This window comes from Colius striatus, chromosome 19 (assembly GCF_028858725.1).
Source record: "Colius striatus isolate bColStr4 chromosome 19, bColStr4.1.hap1, whole genome shotgun sequence".
Classification (NCBI taxonomy): domain Eukaryota; kingdom Metazoa; phylum Chordata; class Aves; order Coliiformes; family Coliidae; genus Colius; species Colius striatus.
Window position 1 is genome coordinate 4,367,199 of NC_084777.1, and position 24,796 is coordinate 4,391,994.

Below are 24,796 nucleotides of genomic sequence, written 5' to 3' on the forward strand. Positions count from 1 at the left end.
AGGAGGAACAGGCTTCCTTGTGTGGTGTTTCACCTGCCAGGAAAGAGCTCAAGTAACAAGAGGGGATTCTTGCCTGGGAACACCTGCAGTGACCCAGTGCCAGGTTGACATCCTGATGCCTGGTATTCCCAGGCAGATGCATCCCCTTCCTCATCAACCATCACTGGAAAAGGGCTGTGTCTTAAGCATCAGGAGAAAACAGTCCCAAGGTCTGTGATGAGTCAGGGTAGGTAGGAGAGGGGAGCAACCATGGGAGCTACCTGCCCTCTGCCTGCTACCCCCAGGTTTGGCTTAACACCTGATAGAAGGTTGGCTGCTTGCACCTTCCACTCTGGCTGATGCTCAGACACAGTCCAGGGCATGACCTGCAGCTACAGACACAGAGCTGGGGGTTTGGGGAGGGAATTCATCCCACCACCATAGCTGTCTGTACCCTGCCAGGACACCCACCTTCCTCTGAATGCACTCAGAGAAGGGCCTGGCTCCAGACCTCACTTTTGGGCTCCTGGGCTCTGTGTTCAGAGATTTGACAGCAGCTGGATTCTTTTTTAGGGCTTTTTTTTTCTCCCCAAAGGTGCTAATTAAACTTAAACTCTCACTTGCTTCAGCTGTGGAAACCAAGCTTAGTTTGACTGAGCATCCTGATTGCAGGCCCCCCAGGTGTCTGCTTGTTGACTCCTGCCCCTGTACCTGCTTATATAGCACCTACTGCCTCGTTGACACCTATTTAAGTAATGCTCTGGAGGTGAGATTCTCTTGATTACAAAGCAGAAGTGCTTGCTCTTCCTCCTCCCAGCTTCCCACAGGCACTGCAGGGAGGGGAGCAAGCAGGAGGGTGCCATCCAAGAGGAGAATCTCTCCCAGCCCTTCCCTGGTGGCCTGAGAGCTGCAGCTGGGATGCAGTGGGACACTCTGGGGCTGTGGGTGTCAGGAGGAGGCTGGGACGAGCCAGGCTCAGCCCAGATCTCCACGCAGGATGGACGGCAGCGTGCGGGCAGCAGTCAGACGTCCCACGTCATCCCGGCCGGGGCGGGAGCCGGGCACGAGGGGCACGGCCTGAGAACAAAGGCTCGCATTTATTCCTCGTGTCCTTTCACCAGCAGCCCCTCGCTGCCTCCCTGCACTGGATTGTTCCTGCATTTTCTCTGCTTCAGCTGTTTACTGGGTCACCCTGCTGCACACACGCACACAAAGAGCGAGGCCGTTCCTGTGCCGCTGCCACCACGAGCCCTTCTCCGGCCGCCGAGCACAGAAGCAGCATTGAACTGGGCTGGGAGAGCGCCCGAGCCTGCCCTGCGCTGGGGTCAGGGTGGGCTGGGGGCATCTGGAGCCCCCCAGGCATCCTCTTATGTAGAGGCTGGAGTGATGAGGTTTTGGGGAGAGGGGCCTGAGGTCTGGGCTTGGCTTTGCCCTCACCTCAGTTGCTGCAGCTCTAATGTAGGGAGCGTAAGTTGACGTGAGGCAGCGTAGAGTGGACACATCTATTTCACAAGGGCTTATTTTGGTTCAGCTTATCTAAGCTGAGGATGTGCCTGAGCTACATCGATATTAACCTTGTTCAGACTGAAACAAAGGGCAACAGCACAGTCACTGACAGCCAGGCTGCAGCCAGGCAGGGCTTTTGGGCAGCCTCCAATTTGCCCACCCCAATCCGTGCACCTTCAAAATTACAGAGAGCCAGGACCCTGCTTGCTTCCCCACCCCTGCAGTCTGCAGCAGGTGGGTCACTGCACAGGCAGCTGTTCATGGGTTATCTCAGCGTGTGGCAAAACTCAGTGGGAATATTGGTACAGGGCACGGTTCAGCGTGGCATGAGGGGTGGAATGTCACCCCTGAGGTCTGGGCTGATGTTTCACTCCTGGCAGTTGCTGGAGCTGTTGTCCTTTCTGCACATCCACTGGTGCCATAGGTGTGTGCCTGGGTGTGTGTTGTCCGTGTGGGTCAGGCATGTGCTGAGGGGAAGGTCTGACAGAAGAAGGTGGGTTTGGAGCAGCTGATGCTGCTTAAAATCAGTTTTTTGGCTGTCTGGGCTGGCATACAAGGGCTATGAGCTGAGGGCAGGAGAATATTTGTTCAAGGCTTTGTGTGTCAGAGTGTGAGGACTTGACTTTTGGGACAGATGAACTCAGTGGCTTGCAGATGCTGCTACATGCAGGGGACAAGCACTGCCCTGGAGCTGGAACGAGAGGAAAGTCTTCTTGTTCAGACATAACTCACATTTCAGGAGCAACCATACCAATGGGTTTCAAGGTATGTCAGCTCTGGATACAGACCTCACTGCCATCCCTTTCCAAATAGATATGGCAGTTCCTGCTGCTGCAGAAATAATGTGCCTGGGGCAAAAGGGCCCTGTTTCAGCCGTGGAGTCAATGGAGTAATGCTAGCTCAGGAAGGCTGGATCTGTAATCTCTTTGGGACACACACCCTGTTGTTCTTCACATTTGGGCAAGGCCTTACAGAGCTGTCATGTTCCATGTGATTTACCAGTGCTACTGTACACAAGTTCATTTTTGAACTTGTTTTTGTTCTGCAGATGTTTCTGTTGTGTCTCGGTGCAACACAGACCCTTGTTCGGAGCTGAAATGACTTACTGTGAGCCACTCAATCTTTATTTACCCTTCCAGAGCAATGTGTGTTAAGTTTTTATACCCCACTTATCACCAGCTGTGTCTTTCTGGTTTCACTTCCAGTAGTTACCCTCCGGGCTGTGGGTGAGTTGGTGGCAGAGCAGTTGCTCAGTAAGCGACAGCAGGCTGTGGCCCTGTAGGCAGCCTGGCTGTGTGCAGGCGTGGGTGCTGAGCAGGGATGCTGCCAACACACACGCCACAGCGAGCACGAACACACAGCTGAGGACTGTGGAGCAAGAGCTGGAACTGCTGTGTCGGCGGGATCGTTTTTCCATCATCTTAGAGAGGAAGCAAAACCTGCTGCACTCAGTTTTCTGCTAACCTTCAGCAGCCTGCGAAGGGAGCCCAGCCCAGCACGTCCCCTGGGAGGAAACACGAGGGAAGTCCCACTTTGGTCGTGTTTTCATGTAGGATGCAAATGTCTAGGCGGAGGTGCTGGTGATCCTCTGTATTCCCAGGCGTAGGAAACGCAGGGTTTGGAGTTAAGCAGTCATCTCTGGCACTGCTAGTTGCAGATGAAGTTTGCTTTTCCCTGGGCAGGCCCCTGAGCAAGGCTGATCCTCCAGCACCTGCATCACCTCCAGTGTCAGGGGGCCTGATCCTGCCCCTGGGAGGCCAGCAGAAAGGGAGTGGACGTGGAGTGTCTTTACAGACCTTGATTTCCAGACCATAAAAAGAGTGAGAACGTCTCTGCATGTGGGAAGGCTCTTGGGTTTCTTTAAAAGCAAAAACAAAAGGAGGAGGAATCCTGTGTATCTACTCTGTCTCGTTTCTGGACCTGAGTGCTGAGCTCCTAATCCTCTCTCCAGCCATTGACTCACTGCATACGAGTCACAAGATGCCTTTGTAACCCATCCAACAGCCGCTTTCTCCTCTCCCTGAGCTGCGAGGGTGGAGAGGGCTGCCTTTGAAAACGGCCCTCTGGCTTACAGGCACAGGACCAGACCTGCCATCAGCCTTATGCAGCCCCAGACCCCGGGGGAGCAGGGCTACAATCCCCTCAAGAGGCAGGTGTGGGGCTGTGTGTCCCCTCTGTCCTGTCCTGCTCCCTGGGAGTGTGTGGTGCTGGGTGACACAGCCCCAGGCTGTTCCCAGTGGGGAACAGCAGCTTTCTCTGCTGAAACACCTGAAACTGGGTGTCAGGAAAGCCCCTGTGCAGAGCCCAGCAGCTGATGGGGTGAGAACAGGCTCTCAGCTGTCACCACTGTCTTGGTGTCCTGGCAAAAACACCCCCTTTTCATAGTGGTTTAAGTTTAGCTTCTGGCCCTGTCTCTGTGCTTTTCCTGTTTCCTCCTTTGCCGTGGTGTTTTAATGGGCTGTTGGAATGGGTCCTGCTTTGAGGTGGCTCTGAGCAGGCAGGCAGGAAGGCAGAAAGTACTGAAAACCCAAAGGAATCGTGTCCATCTGCCTGACAGGGGCTGAGGGCAGCCCAGCCGTGGTGGGCAACTCGCTTTCCATCAGCAGCAGTGGGAACACAGCTCAGGGAGAAAGGAGGTGGCAGGAGATCAACCTGCCTGACCCTGCTGCCACCACGGTCATTGCTGGGGTGGTGTCTGTGAGCAGAGGGCTCCTGCCCTCCATGGAGCTGCTTGTCCAGAGCACACGCTGAGGGTCACTGGGGCAAGCAGACACCAGCACTGGGAACCTTTCCCCAGACAGGAGGGATATTCATCAGCTTCCTCACCAGCTTTGGGTAGTTTCTGTAGCTTTCCTGAGCGCAGCCAGGGGAAGGAAACTGCTGATGAGTGTGAGGAGTGGATGGGACTGGCAGAGCCGTGGGGGAACATGCCTGTGGGGCTTTTGGCCTGGAAGTCCCCATGAGGAAGGACGTTGTGCTGCACGAGCTTATTTTGGATGTGTAGGACAGAGGGTGCTTCTGCTTTTGCGGTCTCTACCTTTGGTTCACAGAGCTGCTGTTGTTTTGCTTTCACTAGATGGGGGTGGCTTTTTTCCTATTTCCTTTTACATAACGTGGTACATTTGGGTTTTACAGAAGAGGCCCCACAGCCGCTGCTGTTCATTGCACAGGCTCAGGAGTTGCTCTGGACAGTGAAACGAAAGTTGTCTTGGAGCTCATGTCAGCCCAGGGGACACAGGCTTTGGGGGAGCCACTTGCTTGGGGCTTATGCCAGCCCTGGGGACACAGACTTTGGGGAAGCCACTTGCTTTCGTTTCTGGAAAGGCCCATTTCCCATTGCTGATGGGATTATTCTGAGAAGGGACTGGGGACTGTAAAGCCCAAACCCTCTCCTTTCTGTTTCTGGCCTTTGAGACTTGTGCAAACACGGAGCTTCAGTGAGTAACTCCTGGTGACGTGTCTGAGGCTCAGCTCTGCCTTTCCTTGTCTCATTAGCCTGCAGTTCCCAGCAGGTGCAGGTTGCCCCTTCCCACGGGCAGGGTTAGTGTCTGCTCAGTGGCAACAGCCCTTTGATAACATGATGCAAAGATGCTCTCAGCTCTGTGTTATACCTGACGTGGAACAAGCATTTTGTGTAGCCTGCCTGAAAGGGAACAGAGCGACACAAATGTCTTGATCTTTAAACCATCTGCTGTTCAAGGAGCATCGGTAAAAGCACTTCAAGCAGTTTTGCCTCTTCCACGTGTGCTGAAGTTAATACCTTTTTCCAATAACAGTTCATTATTTTGTGTCTTTGGAGGCCAATGGACAAACCCAGGGCACGTGGGACCAGAGCTCTTAAGACTTGGTAATTGCTGGGTAATTGTCTGTGTGTAACATGCAGGGATACTGTCATGCTCACACTTCATCCCACACTTTGCTCCTATCTTACTAAAACCTTTGTGACTGATCTCAGTCACTTCCTAAAATGCAGATCCCCAGCCAATATTTTGCTTTCCTGTTTGTCTTTTGCACTTTCCCCTCCCTGCTGCTCTCTGCCTGGCTCCTGCGAGGGTCCCTCACCACAGCCCCTCTTCAGCCTCACAAACCTTGGCTACATCGCAGAGCTCGTTGTTAAACCTCCATTCAAAGACGTGGGGTTCCACACCACGCTGTGTACTAGAACATTCACCAGAGACTAAAAGAGTTTATTGCATGGAGCAGGAATTCCTCCCTGGTGTAGTCACCAATGCTTTGAACTGTGGTGGGGAGAGTTGCTCACGCAGCCTGAGGCTATCTGCAGTTGGAAGAGGCGGTCTCTGAAACCAGGCAAGCCATCTGGTGCAGACCTCCAGTCTCATATTTCAGGGGATGAACTCGTGCAGAGTTCACTCACTGCTTTTGCAAAAGCCTCTGGCTCTGCAGAATTGTGTCTGATACCCCCAAGTTAAACGTGTGTTTTTTCCCTTGTGCCCCTCCATCCAAAGGCCTTTTCCCTGCTGCAAGGAGAGGAGCAGGATTGTGCACCCTGATGGGAAAATCATGGCCAAGTGTTAATTTTCTGTTTCTTCCCTTTTTTGATGCCCATCTTGAAATGCCTTGGATGTCCCTTTCTGGGCTGCTGAGTTTGGGGGAAAGTGCAAGTACCATAACTTGCTCAGTTAGTGCTTTCACAGCAAAGCTTTGCTGAATCTTGTTGCAGCTGTTTAAAGCGCAGCCTGAGCCTGTTGGACACGAGGAGGAAAGGCCTGTTCACATGTGTTCCTGCCATGGTGGTTGGTTACTTAGGTTGAAGCACCAATGAAGGAGGGTTTGCACAAGGGTGCTGGGCTGTGATTGTGCTGGCTGAGGCCTGAATCCCGTTCCTGTCTGCTGTGAGGGGCAGAAAACTCCAGCAGCTGTGTAGGGCAGGCAGCAGTAGCTGTTGCAGTGATATTTACCAGCACTCGTCTGTCTGAGCTCCTTAGGGACCATTTGGAAGATGGTTGACTTGCTGGAAATCCTGATGTGAGTGCCAGACTTGGGATTGCAGCATTCTTGGTGACTGGCATGTACATGAGCCACAGGTCAAAGTTTTGTGTGTCTCCCAGCCCGAGCCTCCTCATCTGCAAAGGGAGAAGCGTGCTTTGGTGCGGCTGTTGCAGTGGGACTTCACCGGCTCTGTCCTGCTGCTGCTGCTTTTTGCTTCGTTGGTTTTTAACCAGCATGTGTAGAATGCACAATCAGCATCTTGGAGAAGCAGCAGTAGGAAAGAGGAAGCTCACACAGAATATAAATAGCCAAATTTTAGAATGTACCAGTGTAGCAGCTCGCCTGGCTCTTGGCTGCTGGGGGCCGCGGGGAAGCTGCCTGCTGTGCGTGTGGCTTGCAAAGGGGGAACTTTGAGGGATATCACACAAGTCAGCAAGACAAGAAATGAATGAATCTGACAGTCTTGAATATGGGAAGGAAGTGAAATGTGCTTCTACACACATCAGAATTGGGTGTATCCTCTGCACATGACACGAAATACAGAATGAAAACCCGTGCACGGTTATGGCAACACTTTCCACTGGAGTTGCACAGCAGCTGCTGGTGATTCATGGATTCATCTTGGGACGTTTTGTCCCCCTATATGATTTGATCTCTTCTCAACAAACATCTCATTTCTCTTGATGTTTTGTGTCTGGGGTTTACAACTGGCCAGCCAAACCTCTTTTCTGAGTTAGACTGTACAGGGGGCTGGTCCTGCCAGACCCAGAGCTTTCCTCCAGCCCAAAGTCAGCATCACTGGAAGATGGGAAGGGTAGGGCTCGTCTGCAGGTTGGGTGATAAAGACCAGGAGAGCTGATGTGAAGCACTGTTGGTAATGATTCCCCTTCTCTGTCATTACCCCTTGGGCTGTGAGTTTGTGTGCTCAAGAGGCAAGCACTGCTGCGGCATCTGGAGGACAACACATAACTGTGGGTGCTGGGGTCTGAGGCTCTCTGTGGAAAAACTGGGAAGAGTTCTCACAGCTTTGCTTTTATTTTTGTTGAAAACAGCATCTGCAGGTGGAGGAATGACAGCTTGGCTGACTTAGGCTCAGGTTAGGTGCCATTGCTGCAGGTGGCTGATCTGGAGCAGATGCAAGGCTTTAGCAGTGCCAGTCCCCCCAGTTCTGCTTGTGTCTGCTGTGACACATGGGCATAGGAGCACCTCATTCCTATGAGCTTTTGGTGGAGAGAGAGAGAAGGGATGGGGGAGAAGCCCATCTCTGCTGCCAGTGCACAGGACACTCTGTGCTGGTGGGTCAGTGCCTTTTCTGTTCCTGAAATTCAGACTTGTTTGTACTTGTACATAAATTTATGCCAGAGAACAAAGAGAGGGATTGGCACAGGCATCCACAAAGATGTCTGTGTGTCCACCACCACCTTGTGTGGGTGCTGTCAGGGTTGGTCTGGAAGCCAATCCTGGGAAAGGCTCTTGTTCAGAGCACAGCTGAAGTTAGGAGCCTCACAACCCCTCGAGCTTCAACAAACCAAACCTCTTCATAGCCTGGCATGAAATGAGAAGAGCAGGTTCAGCTAGTGAGGAAGAAGCCCAGGAACCCTGCCCAGGGGGATTCTCCATCCTCATTCATTACAGCCATGAATAAAAGGCTTTTTAGCGTTTTCCCCATACTCTTTGAGCTGGCTGTGGTTCCCTGCCTTCATTCCTTGCTAATACCCTGCTCAAGTCAAGAGCTTGTTATGGCAGCAGTTCAGTGGCCAGTGCTGTGGTGGTGATGATAAGGGAGGGTGGTTAAAGAGCATGTCAGGTGCACATTTGGTACATCAGCTCAGGCTCATGTTCAGTGCTCTCTGCTCAGAGTGTTGTCTGTAGCTGAGGCTCTGAGTCTGATCAGTTCACAGGGAACAGTTTGGGAGGAAGATTTTTTTGCAGGGAACAGCTTCTGGGGCTCAGTCCTGAGGCTCCCTCCTGCCCCACAGCAGCTTCTTCCCCCTGTGTGGTTGCTGTTGCTCAGGTTTTTTTGTGCTGCTGAGAGGCAGCTTGCAGGGAAAGCTGTGCGCTGGCTCTGTGCCCTGGCTGACAGTGTGATATGCAGGGGGGACCTGTCCCTGTGCCCCAGTGTGTGTCTGTGCCTCCCCCTGTTAACCAGCTGATTGCTTTCGGGCATCATCCCCATCATCTGAGCAGTGGGGTTTGCCACGTGCTGCACCGTGTCCTGCCATTTGGCGTGGGGGATGGAGGGTGGCAGAGATCCCTGTGGTTTTAAAAGGATCTGGCTAAATCCTCTTAAGAATGGCACTGACTCAGCAGAGTGTGGTGAGAGAGGAGGAGGCGGAGGAGGAGGAGGGAACCAATTTGTCCTTGTGGAGCTGAAGCTGCTGCTGAACCCCACACTGGCATGTGGGGCTGGGGGAGGCATGTGCCTGGGGTCCTGCCCTAAGAAGCATCCCTTACTGCCTCAGCAGATTTTATAGGTGGTCTGCATAGAGCAGAAATGTCACTGTGTGGGAAAGGCAGAGGCCTGGGGAGGGGGAAGCAGCCAGGGCTGGCACGAAGCTGTTCAGCCCTTTACCCGCAGGCAGCCTGGGTTTGCAGAAGGGCTGAGATACAGAGCCAGGGGACACAGAGCAGAGCAAGAGCAGCTTCCTGAAGTCCTGTCTCTGCCCATGTTGTGGCTCAGCTGTGCCCATGGTTCAGCTGGCCAGCAGGATGGATGTCGCCTGGTTTGCATTTCTGAGCAGGCCAGGGCGACTGGCTGCCTGCCGGCTGTTGCCTTTGGCTTGCTGAGATACGAGCCCATAAGAGCATCCCTGTCATGCTGCACCCTCCTTATCTCATAGTGTATCTTGTTCTCCCGTGCAGAGCTCCACACAGGAGATTGGAGAAGAGCTGGAGGATGGTGTGATCTACAGCATATCGCTCCGGAAAGTGCAGCTCCATCACACGGCCAACAAAGGGCAGCGATGGCTGGGGGTAAGCTGGGGGCCACCAGCCTCCTGCCATGGGGAGTTTGCAGATGTTTCTCTGCCAGAGACATGGTGACCTGATGTCAGGGCTTGGCAAGGTCGATGCCAACCCATGGCTTGCACTCTTCTTGCTCCCTTATACACTCCTGTGCTGATGGGCCCTTCCAGGCCTTACCTGGGAATCACGTGTTTATTTGGGAGCACTTGCTGGCCTCTGTCGAGGGGAAGGGCACTGGGGAAACAGTCTGGAACCCCCTTTTGCAAAACACAGCAACTCTGATTTGCATCTAGATTTCATCACCCTTGAGGCCTTTCCTGGGATTTCCCAAATGTTCAGATCTTCCCAGCTGGGTTGCTGGCGTTTGGTGTCTGAGGAGACCCAGCCCCCCTTTCCCCAGGCCTGTCACGAGAGTCCCAGGCACTGTAGGGGGCTTGTGGTCCCAACTGAGACCCGAGTGGGATCTTGTGAAGCTGATGGCACCAGGTTACACTTGAATGTGTCTGTCTTCACCCAACCCACTGACTTTTCCTCCTGCCCCGACAGTTTGAGAATGAGTCGGCCCTAAACCTCTACGAGACGTGCAAGGTGCGGACGATAAAAGCTGGGACCTTGGAGAAGCTGGTGGAGTACCTGGTCTCAGCCTTCAAGGGCAATGACTTCACCTATGTCACCATCTTCCTGTGCACTTACCGGGCCTTTGCCACCACCAAGCAAGTGCTGGACCTGCTCCTTAACAGGTGAGGCTGCCCTGAGCCCCAAAACACAGCTGGGGGTGGCTGGTGTCTGAGCCTCCTCGGCCAGGAGAACCCCAGCATCTTCTGCTGCCATGTCTTGGGCTTCTCCCAACTCCACCAGCCTGGAGGTTTTGAGGCAGGGAGGACACATCTTCCCAGAGAGCTGGAGCCCTCCCAGCTGCTGCCCTGCTGCGAGGTGGCCAGTGCTGGCTGCTTCCCTCGAAACACAAGGGCTGTGGCAGAGTCAGGGGAGCAGGACAGTGCCTGGAGGTTCATCTGCAGCCCATGCAGAGCTGGAGGTGATGAGGAGGGAGAAGAGGCAGCGCTGAGGGGCAGCTGAGTCCAGGATGCTCACTGCCTCCTCCCTGTGTCCCACAGGTACGGCAAACTCCACGTGCAGGCCAATGGGGACCATGCCAGGCACGCTGTGGATGAGAGGATGGAGCTGAAGAAGTAAGTCTGAGCGCTCTGTGAGTGTCTCTGGCTGATAGATTTTCAATTCTTGTCCCCAGCTGTTGCTAGTGCCTGGGGTGTGTTGTGGTGCACATGGGTTTCTTGTGGCACCTGGTTCTCACCTGTGTTCCCCCTCTCCCTGCAGCACCATCTCCTCCATCCTGGGTGCCTGGCTGGACCAGTACTCAGAGGACTTCCGCAAGCCCCCGGACTTCAGCTGCCTCAAGCAGCTCATCTCCTACGTGCGCCACAACATCCCCGGCTCGGACCTGGAGCGCCGAGCCCGCATCCTTCTGGCCCAGTTCCAGCAGCAGGAGCAGAGCGAGTCTGAAGTGGAAGGTAGCAGGGTCCTTTCCCCACTTGCAGGGGGTTATTTGGGGCTGCAGGTGGAGGGAGTGCTACTGGTTGGTGTTGGGTCTTGCTGAACCCCCATAAATCCTGGAGGTAGTCCGGGAAGCTAATCCAACCCAACCAGAAGTGGGATTTCTAAGTGGATTAGCTAATCTGCCTTTAATCCCCTGCAGACCCTTGCATCCAGGTTTAAAATGACTGTCCTTTTATCTGTGCCTTATTTCTCGAGGCGTGAAGCCAGATGGGAGTGACAAGCCCGGGAGGTGGGATGTGGGTGGGATGTGGGTGCTCACAGGGTCAGTGTGAGCCCCAGCTTGTGGCAGCACCACGGTGCTCAGCTTCACACCATCCCTCACAGCCGTGGACCACAGCAGCTGCACCTTCCAGCTGGTGGAGGAGAACGGGGTCGGGGATGGGAAGCCGGATTTCCTCTCCTTCTCCCCAGAGATGGTGGCAGAACAGTTCACGCTGATGGACGCTGTGAGTATTCACTCAGTGGTGCTCTGCCTGCCCGCTGCCTGCTGCTCTGGGTGCAGGCCTCTCTTCCCATCCCAGGGACCCCAAACAGACCCGTCTCCATCCCTTTATCTTCCAGGAGCTGTTTAAGAAAGTGGTGCCTTACCACTGCCTGGGCTGCATCTGGTCGCAGCGAGACAAGAAGGGCAAAGAGCACCTGGCTCCCACCATCCGTGCCACGGTCTCGCAGTTCAACAGCGTGGCCAACTGCGTCATCGCCACCTGCCTCGGGGACCGCTCCCTGAAGCCGCAGCAGAGGGCCAAGGTGGTGGAGCGCTGGATCGAGGTGGCTCGGGTAGGACAGCTCCCTGCCCACCTCAGCCCTCAGGGCTGGGCTTTTGTGGTGTGTGGATCGCAGCAGGTCTCTGGGCTGTCTGTAACACCGAGCCCTGTCATGTCCTTGTCTGCCCCCAGGAGTGTCGTATCCTGAAGAACTTCTCCTCCCTCCGAGCCATCCTCTCAGCTCTGCAGTGCAATGCTGTTCACCGGCTCAAAAAGACCTGGGATGAGGTCCTACGGTAAGCAGGGCCTGCTGGGCCCTCGTGCTCGCTGGGGGAAGCCTTGCTGTAGCCCTTGAACGGGTAGGTGGGATCATCTCAGCTCCAGCATTGCCTCTCAGAGCGTGCCCAAAACACAGGGACCAGTGTAAGGTGTCAGAGGCCTAAGGAGGGGAAGGAAAGAAGAACATTGTCACCTCCACCTCCATGTGAAATGCCTTGGAATAGCAAAGCCCTTCTAGAGCTGAGAGCACAGCTGGGGTCACTGGGGTGAGCAGAGAGCCCCCGGAGGTGACCCCACCACTGCAGCCTTGCTGACTTTTCCCTGTATTTCCCCTTGAGCAGAGAGAGCTTCCGCACTTTCCACGAGCTCTCCGAGATCTTCTCTGACGAGAACAACCACTCGCTGAGCCGGGAGCTTCTCATTAAGGTACGGGCAAGCAGCACCTTCCTCACCCTGTCTCTGTCTGGCAGGGAGCTCAGGCTGATGCTGGCACAAGTTTCTCTGGTGTTCCAGCCACCAGGCTGTAAAGTCCTGTCAGCCCCCTGGGGTTGCAGGGCTCTGAGAACATTCTGAGCTTTTCTGCTTCTCCACCCAAACACCGTCACTGCCTGAAGCTCACAGAGCATCTTAGTGAGCAGAGACAAGCAGTGGCACAGGAGCCAGTGTACCAGGCAACAGCTTCTCCTCAGAGGCAGATGCATTTTTTAACAACCCAGTGCAAAGTCCCGTTGATTTGAGGTGAGGTTGTAGGGTTCCCTAAAGGCTGCAGCAAGAATGTCCTTCCCATGGAGCCTCTCTGCAGCTTCCCAGCTTAGCTGCAGTCTGGGAGCTGAGAGGACTCAAAATGCAAAGAGAACAAAACATCCCATTGAGGAGCTGTTTGTACAGAGCTGGAAGTGAGAGCAGCAAGTCCCTATTCACTGAGCCTCTCCTCCTCGTGAGCCGTAAAAACAGCTCAGCTTTGGTTTCCTCCTCTTCCCCTCATCCTTCTTTCCCCCTGCAAGGAAAGTTGCACCAATAAAAGCAGGGGTGCATTTTAGCTCACCTGTTAGTGTAGTTTCCATTCATGCTGACCCCACCTCTCCCCACCATCCAGGAGGGCACATCTAAATTCGCCACCTTGGAGATCAACCCCAAGAGGGCTCAGAAGCGGCAGCAACAGCAGCGGGAGATGGTGAGTTGGGCACAGCACCCCTCCTCCCCAGGGGCTGCCCAGGCTGGTCCCTGCTCTCTGTTGACCCAGCCTGTCCCTTGCTGTCCCCACAGGGCGTGATGCAGGGCACCATTCCCTACCTTGGCACTTTCCTCACGGATCTGGTGATGCTGGACACTGCCATGAAGGATTTCCTGGATGTGAGTGTCTCCATCTCGATATTCCTCTGCCTCTCCTTCCTGCACCACCGCCCCAGAGCCTGGGAGTACAGCGGGAGGGCAGGTCCCCCGTGTGTGCTGTGGCTGACACTGCACCCTGCACTTCCACCTCTGTCAGCCCATGGCCATGGGCCTCTCGCAGCTCCCCTCTGTGGGGACACCCACGCTGCAGGAAGGGACGGATGGAAGCAAGATTTTTCTGCCTGCTCCACACTGATTTTTGGCTCCTTCTTTTCCAGGGTGGGCTGATCAACTTTGAGAAGAGAAGGAAGGTGAGAGCTTTGCCCTGGCAGGGAGCACAGCAGGGCAGGTGGAGGAGGCTGACTTGGTGCAAGCCCAGGCTGTGCCAGTCACTCTGGGGCTAATCCCTCTCCTTTTTTGCTGCCATTTTCTTTGGTTTTGGGGAGGGGGATTTTCAATCTGGTCTCATGGCCTTCATTTGCTGCAGGAGTTCGAAGTCATTGCCCAGATCAAGCTGCTTCAGTCAGCCTGCAACAACTACAGCTTCACACAGGAGGACCAGTTTGTGGACTGGTTCCACAGCCTGGAGCGGCTCAGCGAGGCCGAGAGGTGAGTGTTGAGGGGGGTCTGGAGGTTGGGAGATCCCACCACTCCTCTGCTTTGGCTGTCCACTCCCTGCTTTGCCTCCTTTGCCCTGCCACAGCCATGGCAGCAGAGAGAGCTCAAACCCTCATCTCTCCCACTCAGCTACGGGCTGTCATGTGAGATTGAGCCACTGTCCGAGTCAGCCAGCAACACGTTGAAGGCGAAGAAAAACACGGGCATCATCAAGCGCTGGAGCGAGTGAGTCTGCTCATCCCTGGAGGGACGTGGGCTGGAGTGGGGGGCACACAGGGCAGCTCAGCCGAGCATTGCAGGGGACCAGGCTGGGGCAGCCACTGCCCTGCCAGCCACACCCCCCCTTGCTCTGCTCCCACCTCACCTGCCGCGTGTCTCCTGGCAGCCGGCAGCCGCCGAGCACCGAGCCCTGCGCCAGCGGCAGCTCCCACTCGAAATCCTTCGACCAGCTCAAGTGTGGGCAGTACCTGTGCAGTGGGGACACCACCGACTCGGTGAGCGTCACCTCCGCCGGCTCCAGCAGCTCCGACGTGGAGGAGATCAACATCAGCTTCATCCCTGAGTCCCCCGACTGCCAGGAGAAGAAGGTACGGGGCAGCTCGTGGGGTCCAGGCCTCCGGAGGCAGATACAGCTCTGGAGCTGCCCCCAGCGCTGAGGGGAGCGGGTGGGGGGTTGTGGGGGCTGTTTGTGACCCACGGGGGCAGGGGGGCCCCTGCCTGTGTCTGCTCTGGCAGCAGGGCAGGGCTCTCACCCCTCCGGCGGCTGTAGCCGTGTCGGTCCCCCATTGTCACAGGTCAGTGAGATCCCTCTGGCCTCCCTTCCCCAGCGCTGGTACGCCCCGTCTGTGGCCGATGGAGAAGCTAAACCCACTGTGTCCTCCGCATCCCCTCTCCTCCCTGCCCTCCAGTTCTGGGAATCCACCTCTCTGTCCTCCCTGGACACGTCGGGCATTGGCTCGGGCTCCAGCAGTGCCTCGTCCTCCTCTGTCTCCTCCACGCCGGTCACAGCCTCCCGCACCCACAAGCGCTCGGTGTCGGGCATCTCCAGCTACTCCTCCCTCTCGCTGCCCCTCTACAACCAGCAGGTCGACGACTGCTGCATCATCCGCGTCAGCCTGGCTGTGGACAACGGCAACATGTACAAGAGCATCCTGGTCAGTGCAGGGCAGGGGCGGCGCACCCTGCGAGGGTGTGGGCATGGCCCAGGGTGGGAGGGGATGGGGGCAGGAGGGGATGGGGGTGAGAGGGGATGGGGACAGGCAGCTCTGCAGCATTTTGTGCTCCCCTGGGCTAATTACTCTGTGCTGACAGGTGACAAGCCAGGACAAGACCCCGGTGGTTATTCGCAAGGCGATGGCCAAACATAACCTGGATGGGGATCGGCCTGAAGACTATGAGCTCGTTCAGATCATCTCAGAGGAGAGAGGTGTGTGCTGGGGTATGCTGGCTTTCCTGGGGGCTGCATCCCCTGGGCAGATCTGGGCTTGAGAGGTGACAGCAAAGGGGTTTCCAGCACCCAGCCCCACTGTGGGCCCCTTTCAGGGAGAGGGTGCCCTACTGACCCCCATCCTTACTCACTTCCAGAGCTGAAGATCCCTGACAACGCCAACGTCTTCTACGCCATGAACTCCGCTGCCAACTACGACTTCGTGCTGAAGAAGCGGGGCTTCTCCAAGGGCGTCAAGATCAAGCACGGCTCCAGCTCCACCCTGCCCAGGATGAAGCAGAAAGGCCTGAAGATCGCCAAGGGCATCTTCTAGCCTCAGCCCCACTGCCAGCCATCACCGACGGGGCCTTGGGGACAGGCTGCTCCGGGCTTGGCCGTGCATCTCCCTCCCGCACCGAGAGCCGGGGCACTTTGGCAACTGGCATCGCCGCCGCCTCTCCGCACAAGCTCCCGTTTCAATCAGGTGTCTTTTTTCTACCCAGGAAGGCAGCAGCAGGTGGGGAGGGGAAATTACCTTGGTTTCATTTGTTGTTTTGTTGGTGTTTTTTAACCTTCCACGGTGCGACGCCAGCCCAGGCGCCGGCCAGCCCCGAGCTGAGCCCGCCTCTGCCGTAGGTGCCTTGTGTCCGAGCGAGCCGGGGAGCGGTGACTCGCAGAGGGGCCCTTTGCCAGGAGCACAGCACGAGCCCTCACCCTGGGGCTGCAAAGCCTCCAGCTGGTGGGGTGCTCTCCTTCCCAGCTTTCCTGGTGTTGTTTTACCTCCACGTCCTTCCTCCCCGGGATAACCGGCATCGCCACTGCCGCACACCTCTGCTTGTCCTTCCCTTGGGAGGGGCTGTGGCTGCTCTGGGCTGGAAAGGCTGCAGCTCTGCGCCGGTGCTGGGAGCCCCAGGGAGGGAGGGGGCTGTGGCCGTGGTGGGATGGAGCAGGCGCCTGGTGCTCTCCACAGCTGGAAGCCTGTGTGGTCTGGCTCCTCTCCCTGATGCAGCACATCCTCCAGCTGGGCTCGGACGGGCCCCTGTTCAAACTTGCACCAAAGATCCAACGCCAGTGTCTGTTCTGCCGCCGGGGGAAGCTCTGGGCCGGCTCCCACGCCGACAGCCTGAGGAGGAGGAGCAGGAGAGCAGATTTCTGTCTGACCTGTAAACAGAGACGTTTGCTATGGGCGGGTGGGTGAGGAGCTGCAGAGCTCCGTGTGCCCGGCTGCCCCCGCCTGACCCGCAGGAAGTGCCACTCACCTTGGGCTTTAACCGGACCTTGTCAAACACTGACCCTGGGAGACGCAGCAATGGGACTTCTTTTGTATCAAAGTTTACTGTCTTTTTTTTTTTTTTCAATATTTATTGGTTGTAAATAGAAGAGATGAACTTGTACATTTTACTAACCCAGCCCCACCCCCTGCAGCCCAGTCCCTCTCCTCTCCCCACCCTGGTATTTAAGGCTGCTGGGAGGGCCGTTGGCAGCTGCAGTGCTTTGCTGTGCTTGTGGGGTGCAGACCCCACAGCTGCCCTCTCCCTCATTTCTCTACCACTAGTCACTGGAGCAGGGGCAGAGAGGCTCGTTAGAATCACTGTAGGAAACGCTAACTGAAGGGGGACTTTTTTTAGCCTCTGGCTCCACCTCGTGGGGGTTTTTTTCAGCGCTTCCTTCCAGCACATCTTTCCTGTTTCCCCATCTGAGCTGTTGGGCGGGTGCAGCACCTTCCCAGCGCCAAGAGAGTAGCTGAGGCTGGTGGCAGGAGTGGGGCCGTGGGCCCCCAGCACCGGGGTGGGGGGAGCGGCTGTGGGTGGTGGCCAGAGCTGAGCTCTCCCAGCCCCTCGGGTGGCATCGCCCGTCGCTGCAGATGATGGGAGCCCCTGGCTCCCTGACGCAGGGGCAGCCTCCTGCCCCCCCACCCTGCCCAAAGCTCAGCCTCTGCCCCTGGGCACCAGCACCCCAGGGTCTGCCCTCTGCTTCTGCTCCCCTTGGGCCATGCTGGCCCCTACTGCTGTTACCCAGCAGCCCCATCATGCAAGGGACTGACTGTACCATATGTATTTTGTACCACTTCAATGAAGGAGCACACTGCCTAGTGTGACTTGTACACAGCAATGTAATTAGTCTTTGCAATAAAATACTGATGCTCAGAAGACTATGCCCCAAGGCAGGGCTTGTCCTGTCCTCCTTCCCCAAAATGCTGGCATGGTCCTGGAGGAAGAGGAGTGAAGCTCCTGGCACCTGTTCTCCCTTAGCTCTGCTGAGTTGACCTTTGGGTTGGGTTTGAACTAAGATAAAGGTGTTTTGTTTGAGGGACTGGTGCCTGATTTTCACCCCTCTTATGTGAACCTGTGAGTTATTGCATTTTCTAGTTGACTCTTTGTTTTTTTGGCTGTAAGCAATGACTTTAAGAGCACTTGGAGTGGTTGGACCTTCTGGTGTGGAGAGAGTAGGGTGCCTTGGTTGGAGGCATCATTCCTGTGGTGCTGGAGGCCTCCTTTCCTGCCATGGCCAGCACCTCTGTTTTCTGGTTTTTAATTGCAACAATGGAGATTACTTGGATGTTGTGGTGATTCTGAGTGTGAGTGTTAAAGATGCAGCTGCACTATCCAGAACTTCTCTGTGCCTTTGGCTATGTAGATTACTTTAAAGCCTGAGTGTTTGGAAATGAAAGGATCACATTGTACAGACAGGCTGGTAACACCAGCTCAGGAAGAATTAAACATCCAAATCACTGCAGTCTTCCCAGCTGACAAATTTTGAAGGTAGTTGGATAAGAAATGAACTCTGGCACAAGTGCTTCCTGGCCTTGGGCCTCCTGTTGATAGAAAACTTGGCTTCAGGGTTTTATCTCACATTTCTAAGTGTTTATTTTTGGTGCCTGGGAGTTTGTTGAGCTGCTTGAGGGCTTATTAGCCAGCAACTATGAACATGTAGGCACTGTTCCCTAACATCAGGAATGACACCCATCACAGGCAGTGCAAACAGGTCATCAGCATCTGAGCACAAGTTCTGCTTTCCCACGTCCTGAGGGCTGCTGAACCCTCAGTTCTCAAGTAACATGAGCAGAGACCATGGATCCTGTCCCAGAGCACACAGGCAGCTCACTGAGGTCACACATAGTCCAGGATTTCTGTCTCCATTTCATTTTCACTCCCATCAGAAGGCTTGAAGTCTTCTTCCTCCTCTTCCTCTTCATCATCCTCATCCTCTCCTGTCTCATAGGCCAGCTGCTCTTTGCCATCTTCACTACTTGTTGTATTTGAGAAAAGAGCTTAAGGGGCAGACAGACAGACAGACACTGTGACATTTCTCTCAGTGAAACCTGAGGGCATTTGCAGCTCACAAACACATGTGAGGAAGGCAGAAGCTGGAAAGGCACAGCTAATATTGCACATCTGAACAGAATGTGACCAAACCCAAAGTCCTCTCTTTGCTCTCCAGGAACACTGGCAGAATAGCAGCAGGCCTGCAGTGCTGTGCTTCCTCTCCCAGCTGATTCTGACTAAGTCCCTGGGATCCTGCTGTGGCCCAGCACCATGCAAAAACAATTTCCTCCCTTCTTCTTCTATTAACAGCATCAATAAAAAATGAAATGCCACCATCAGATATGTCAGTAAGAATAAGATCTTGATTACTGCTGGGCAAAGACATTTAAAACCTGAAGGTTGTGATACTGAGAAGAAGAAAAAGAAAAGCTTTACTCCCAGCTGTTCCTGATCTCAACCCATGTTCACGTTGCCAAACAACCTCAGCCCAGAGACTGTAATAAGCCAGAACACAGCATGGAGATGCAGCACAAAGGAGGCAATTGCAGGATCTCTCCTGCCCCAGTGCTGCCAGCAGTGTCCTGTCAGCCCACACCACCACCAGCAGCAAGGGAGTAACACACTGTAGAGTAGGCAGTAAGGCACTGGGATATTCAGGAGCATCCTTACCAGGTCGTGTGGATCTGATGATCTGCTTTATCATCAGGGACATGGTGTCTCTGAGGTCGTCGCTGGTCTTTGGGAGGCACCACCCATCCCGCTCTGTGCATTCGGATTCAGCGCCGTCATTCCGACGGATGATTTTCTGTAGGCTAAAAAGCAGCAAAAGGGAAGGAAACATTTAACCTTCCACAGTCAGATGTAGGCTTCAAATGAGACAGACTATGGCTTCCTTCCACTGAATTGGAATAGAGTGGGAACGGCCTATTTGGTTATTCAGGTAATTGTGCACATGAGGAAGGAAGTTCCTGTATGGAAAGTCTGTTCAGTTTTTGTTCAGAAGCTAAACACCTCTCAAGTTTTTGATCAAGGAGAGAGAGGGGAATGGACTGGATACAAACAACAGGCTTTGCAAACGAGCTCTGACAGAAGACTCAGCTGCTATGTGCAATACCTTTCCACGTTCAAGTCGCAGAGCTGGTAGAACATCTGCCGGTAAGGGGGTAAGGCTCCTTCTCGGAAAACGTAGATGGATTCCTGAGAGGAGGAAAGGATTAATGTGCATTTTGTGGTGTAACAGGACAACTCTGCTGTAACTGAAAAGTATTTCTGATGGGCTGACTCAAGGACAAGGCACTTCGAACACAGATGAGTTCCAAGGCAGAGGTCTGCATCATGGCAAAAGATAAGGTTGAGTGAGGAATGCAGCAAGATGTCACTGCAGCCAGTCACCACAGCACAGGTGTGCAGAGAACACACTTCCCTCTTCATCTCCTCTGGCTGCAGCCCGTTCACTGTGGAACTCAGGCTTCATTCTAGCAAATAGTGAAGTAAGAGACTCTTGTTTAAGTATTTCTTTTGCCCTGTTGGATTCTGCAGGATGACCTGGTGAACACACAGTGATTTCCTGCACTTGACCGCCCACAAAGTTCTAACTTTATCAATTGAAACAAAATGCTCATTGCACCTAAGACCAGGGCTGAGGGCACCAGTCCCATCCTGCAGGTAAGTAATGCATCAAGTGCAGAGCAGGTGAAGTTCTGTAGTGACATGTACAACTAGCAGCTTCCCAGGTAAACCTGAGGACATCAACTCCCTCACACCTGTCCCTTTGATGACTGACAAAAGAGGAAACACCTTTTTCCATGAAGCTATTTCCAGATTCTGGTAACAGAGTCATGCTTACCTTCAGTTTATACCTGCTGCAGGCAGGCTTTTTTGTACCAGCTGCAGCAGATGTACCAAGACCCTGTTTCAGATCATGTACACTGACTGTATGACTTGCTGAAAGAAAAAAAGAAAGAGCCCTAATTAGGGACAACTTTCACTGTGGCAATGTACTGTCACTTCTGCATGTTGATGCAGCTTTGCTGCTCAACAAAAACCAGACAGACTCAGCAACTGAGTCGAAGTTGCTCATCCTTTAGAGATGTTACTGGACAGTCCAGGGAAAAGTGGTGAGTTTGCTGCTTTTTTGTTTTGCAGAACTCCCTTCTGTCTGCTTACAGACACCGTGGCTCAGACAGATGTACATCCAAGACTCTCACAGCACTACCCAGCAGAAGCCTCTTCTACTGGTTTTTACAGCAGCACCAAGTTCTAACCAGAAGTAAAACTCCCATTTTGGTTCAGGTAGAACCCAGGAAGGCCCTTCACCACCCATGGCTAGGATGGGGCAAACAACCACAAGAGCCAGAGCACAGCATACCTTGCTTCTTGACAGTGATGGGCAGACTGTAGTTATATGTGCTGCGTTTTGCTTTCACGGGCATATCATTAGGGGCATAACCTGGAGATGGAAAAAGAAAAACGATGAGCTGAGGACAAGGACCCTGCAGAACATCCCTGGCTCAGTGACAGAAGGGATGGTGTGTGAAAGTAAAAAGAAAAGTAGTACCAGGATTAACCAGAAAGCAGAGGTTGGGCCTTTTTACCATATTTCATTCCACAGCGAATTCGGAAGTCCAGTACTTGATAAATCTTTGCTTCAGGGTGTTTCCTGGGGTCATACCCAAACCTAACCCATAAGCTTCTCCAAGGACCTGTTAACTGCATAAACACAGAGGGGGGAAGGTGGTTACAAAAAACAGTGCAGTGTTGCAGAGGTTCTTAGAAAATCCTAATATTCTCCTCATTGCCCCAAGATTCTTTTCCTTCCATCAGCTCTTTCCTCACTTGCCACACCAGCACTTACATACTGAAACTTGAACATTCTGCATCAAAGCACAAGTACCTGTGTGCAGGGTCATAATATAAAGTGTTTACTGGGAGAAACTGTGTTACCATTGCCAGCCAAAGTCGAATTTAGTGTCTGACTAAACTGAGAAGTTGATTAGAACCAATGGAGTGAACAGTTACTGCATCCTCCATGGCTTTTAGCTTCTGTATAAGATCAAGGCTTTCCTTTCTTCCTTTCTCTCTACATAAAATTAAGGTCAGTTACTCAGCACCAGGACCTCAGAAAGGACCAGGGCCACCCCTCCCAGCAGCCTCTGACAGACACAAGGCAGATGTCCAGACTCACCATGTAATAGGCCAAATATGGCAACAGAAGTTTCAGCTTGTCTGGGTGGACACTGATATTGGCTTTTACTGCATTTCGAGACCAGACAGGACGGACTTCAAAGAGCTAAAACAACACAGAAAGAACCATGAGAGTAGTGGGAAGTGGGCCACCAATGGCAGTTCAGCTTTCCAAGTGGACTTCCTTCTGTATCTGGGCTTTTGGCCCTTAGTATGAGCTATCAGAAGAATAACGTAAGAACTAGTGGCACAAAAAGGAACTTCAGGTGAGTGGGCTGCACAGACTCCAATCTTGATTTCCATAATTGAACTGAACACAACAGTGTCTCCTGACGCTGTATCAGGCAGCTGCAATCACCAAGAATTCTGGGGGAAGTGAGGGAAAATGGCTGCATGCAGTATTTTGCCACACAGCATGCTGCAAAACCGTGCTCAGCCCAGCTCAGGAATAGGACACACACCTTTCTTAGCTCTTCCTCCACTTTTTTATCCACAGGGTTGGTGCACATTTTCTTCCAGGTTTGTACAGCAGCATCCAGGGGTTTAGTTGGGATTTCTTCATCATCAAAGTTCACAAATATAGCGTTGTGTGGGCGACGGGCCCTGCTGAGGCCAATCAGGTTCTCACCAGACACCTGGGGATTGTTGTATCCCTCCCTAAAAAACAGAAAAGATCAGGTTTGTTTTCTGCCTGTGGCACACACAGACCTGGGGCCTTCAGGGGAACATGTAACAGTGAAGTTTGTGTTCCAGATTTCAGAAGGGAATCAGTCATATGAGCAATCGGATGGTTTGCCTTTGGCCCCAACTTTTGTCACATACTCATGACTCTCATGACACCACTGAGTAAAGAAAACAACTTGTAAAACTGCTACCAGTTGCCTGATGACAGAGATTCCCTGCACTACCTGACAGAAACCTCTCAGGCAGTTGGCTCCTGATCTGTGGGAAATGCATTTGCAGCACAAAGGCTTCACCTCCTGCATGTGCTCTGCTGCAGGGGCTGCAGCTCAGCTGCTCCAGGGACATGGCCCCATGCAACTGCGGCTCAGATAATGGGGTTTGTAAGTGCTGATGAAGGACTGCAGTGAGAAAATGAAACATGTTTCTTGTGGGAGATCTCACAGATTGTTCTGCTGGAAAAAACAAGCAGGTGCCAGGAAGGAACGTGTTTGGTGAGGAAGGTCACAGGATGTCAACAGCCCATGGAAAATGGCAAAGCACCAGGCTTGGCGCATCCCACGCTGCGTGTGTTGTGTGATCTTCACCAGATCCCAGGTCCCTGCCCCTGGCAAGTCCTCAAGGACACTTTTCCTGAGGTTTCTGCTGTGCAGACACCCTCCTAAATATGCTTCCCTCTGTTGTGCCAGGTCAAGAGGGATCAAACAGAACAGAGCAGCTGTTTAGTACATGACAAGAAAAGACACTGACCGGTGCTGGATATCCGGACGATAGAAGTAGTCAATGGGAGTGTCCAGACGTGAGAAAATTGGTGGTGGGATGTAGAGAGGTAATTCCCTGTTGAAAAACTCTTCCTTTTCTGGTTTGAGCATCAGGACTTTATCATACATGGAGGTTGGTTTGCCATCAGGACCAGAGTGCATTGCCAGGTACTGGAAATCAGACATTCCTGGGAGAAACAGAAGTTGGAACATTGTGAAGCTCATGGTGAATGGAACAGTATTTCTCACAGAAGCAGGACTGTGAAAAATTGATGCAAAGGTTTATACAGGAAGAAGGCTGGCATAACAAGACACCTGATTTTCTTTCCAGTCCTGAATGGTTTAAAGGGGAACACTTCCCTTTCCCCTCAGACACACTTGTCCTGATGCTGCATGGCCACAATCCCAAGTACTACCTTGAAATTTGTAAACGGTGGCGACGGTCCCAAGAATTTCCATTTCAAACTGGACTTCTGGCTGGATTTGTTCTTCGGTGTCCATCTGCTGCTTCTTCTTCTTGGTCCTCCTCTTCACCTTGAGCAGCACGGTGGAGGCGGGGAAGCGATTGGCACACACGGGATGGCAGTAAGGGTCCTTGGGGCGGAAATACAGCTCCAGCCTCTTGGCAGGGTCCGCATAGATCTGTCAGCAAGGGCAGGCACCGTCTCCATCAGCATCGCCCATACAGCAGGGCTGCCCAGGCCGTCTGGCACCAGCCCCCGGCCCCACACGCCCCGGCCGTGGGTACCGGCCGAGCCCCTTCATAAGAACCGCCGCCCCCGGCAGCGCCCGGCGGGGCCGCGCAGCCGCTCTCCGACCGACCCCTCCCGGCTCCCATCCGCAGACAGCAGCGGCCCAGGTGAGCAGCGGCACGGCGAAACCACGCGTGAGGCCACGCTGGGCCTGAACGGCCCGGGAAAGGGGGAGATCCCCGGGCCCGGCCCCTCCGCTGCCTCCAGCCCCCTCCACAGCGCCGCGCTCAGCGCCCCACAGCCCCTCCGCCCGGACGACTCCCACGGCCCCGGGGCGTCCCTCACCCGCGACACCCCCTGCTCTCCTCCCAGCGTCCGCAGCATGGCCTGGACATCCCGCACCAGCCCCGGGTACTCCACACACACCAGCCGCGGCGCGCGGGGCAGTTCCACCACGGCCGAGCCGCGCTCGCCCCGCGCCTGCCCCGCCGCCATCGCTCCCGCCGCCGCTCCCGCCCGGCAGCCGCCGCCCGCCCGCGCCACAAAGGTTCCGCGGCAGGACGGTTCCTACGCGGCGGCAGCGCGGGGCCTGAGCGGGCGCGGGGTGTGGGGGTGCGGGACGGAGGAGCTCGGGGAATCCTGGAGTCATTTCGGTTGGAAAAGCCCTTGAAGCGTCTGCAGTCCCTGCCCTCCCCTCACCCAGCCCACCGCTAACCCCCGGCCCTCAGCGCCTCAGCCCCACGGCTTTGGGATCCCTCCAGGGCTGGGCACTGCCCCAGCTCCCTGGGCAGCCTGGCACAGGGGCTCACACCCCTCTCAGGGAAACAGTTCTGCCTCAGCTCCAGCCTCAGCCTCCCCTGGGGCAACTCGAAGCTGTTTC

The 24,796-nt window shown here is 54.4% G+C and overlaps 2 protein-coding genes across 5 annotated transcripts in view; one reads left to right on the top strand and one right to left on the bottom strand.

The window, feature by feature from the left end:
• RALGDS (ral guanine nucleotide dissociation stimulator) overlaps window positions 1-17,483 on the top strand; it is a 56,231-nt gene extending 38,748 nt beyond the window's left edge. For 2 of the 4 annotated variants that reach the window (XM_062011385.1, XM_062011382.1), the window contains exons 2-18: window positions 9,298-9,408; window positions 9,946-10,139; window positions 10,515-10,589; window positions 10,735-10,928; window positions 11,299-11,420; window positions 11,536-11,751; window positions 11,871-11,974; window positions 12,299-12,383; window positions 13,054-13,131; window positions 13,224-13,310; window positions 13,568-13,600; window positions 13,777-13,898; window positions 14,037-14,132; window positions 14,293-14,494; window positions 14,702-15,061; window positions 15,219-15,333; window positions 15,492-17,483. In XM_062011385.1, coding sequence (XP_061867369.1) covers window positions 9,298-9,408; window positions 9,946-10,139; window positions 10,515-10,589; window positions 10,735-10,928; window positions 11,299-11,420; window positions 11,536-11,751; window positions 11,871-11,974; window positions 12,299-12,383; window positions 13,054-13,131; window positions 13,224-13,310; window positions 13,568-13,600; window positions 13,777-13,898; window positions 14,037-14,132; window positions 14,293-14,494; window positions 14,702-15,061; window positions 15,219-15,333; window positions 15,492-15,667 — 2,370 coding nt within the window. In that variant the 3' untranslated portion in view covers window positions 15,668-17,483. The remainder of the gene's footprint in view (window positions 1-9,297; window positions 9,409-9,945; window positions 10,140-10,514; window positions 10,590-10,734; window positions 10,929-11,298; window positions 11,421-11,535; window positions 11,752-11,870; window positions 11,975-12,298; window positions 12,384-13,053; window positions 13,132-13,223; window positions 13,311-13,567; window positions 13,601-13,776; window positions 13,899-14,036; window positions 14,133-14,292; window positions 14,495-14,701; window positions 15,062-15,218; window positions 15,334-15,491) is intronic. The other 2 variants (XM_062011383.1, XM_062011384.1) reach the window with 2 other exon arrangements.
• On the bottom strand, window positions 16,675-24,415 carry LOC104561251 (general transcription factor 3C polypeptide 5). Its single transcript, XM_062011387.1, has 11 exons — window positions 24,262-24,415; window positions 23,641-23,866; window positions 23,214-23,412; window positions 22,244-22,439; window positions 21,784-21,888; window positions 21,194-21,308; window positions 20,968-21,048; window positions 20,446-20,543; window positions 19,714-19,796; window positions 19,269-19,411; window positions 16,675-18,604 (listed from the first exon to the last, which is right to left on the bottom strand). Exons 1-11 carry the CDS (start codon window positions 24,409-24,411, stop codon window positions 18,444-18,446), a joined length of 1,557 nt encoding a protein of 518 aa, XP_061867371.1. The 5' UTR covers window positions 24,412-24,415; the 3' UTR covers window positions 16,675-18,443.
• Window positions 24,416-24,796: the final 381 nt, after the last annotated feature.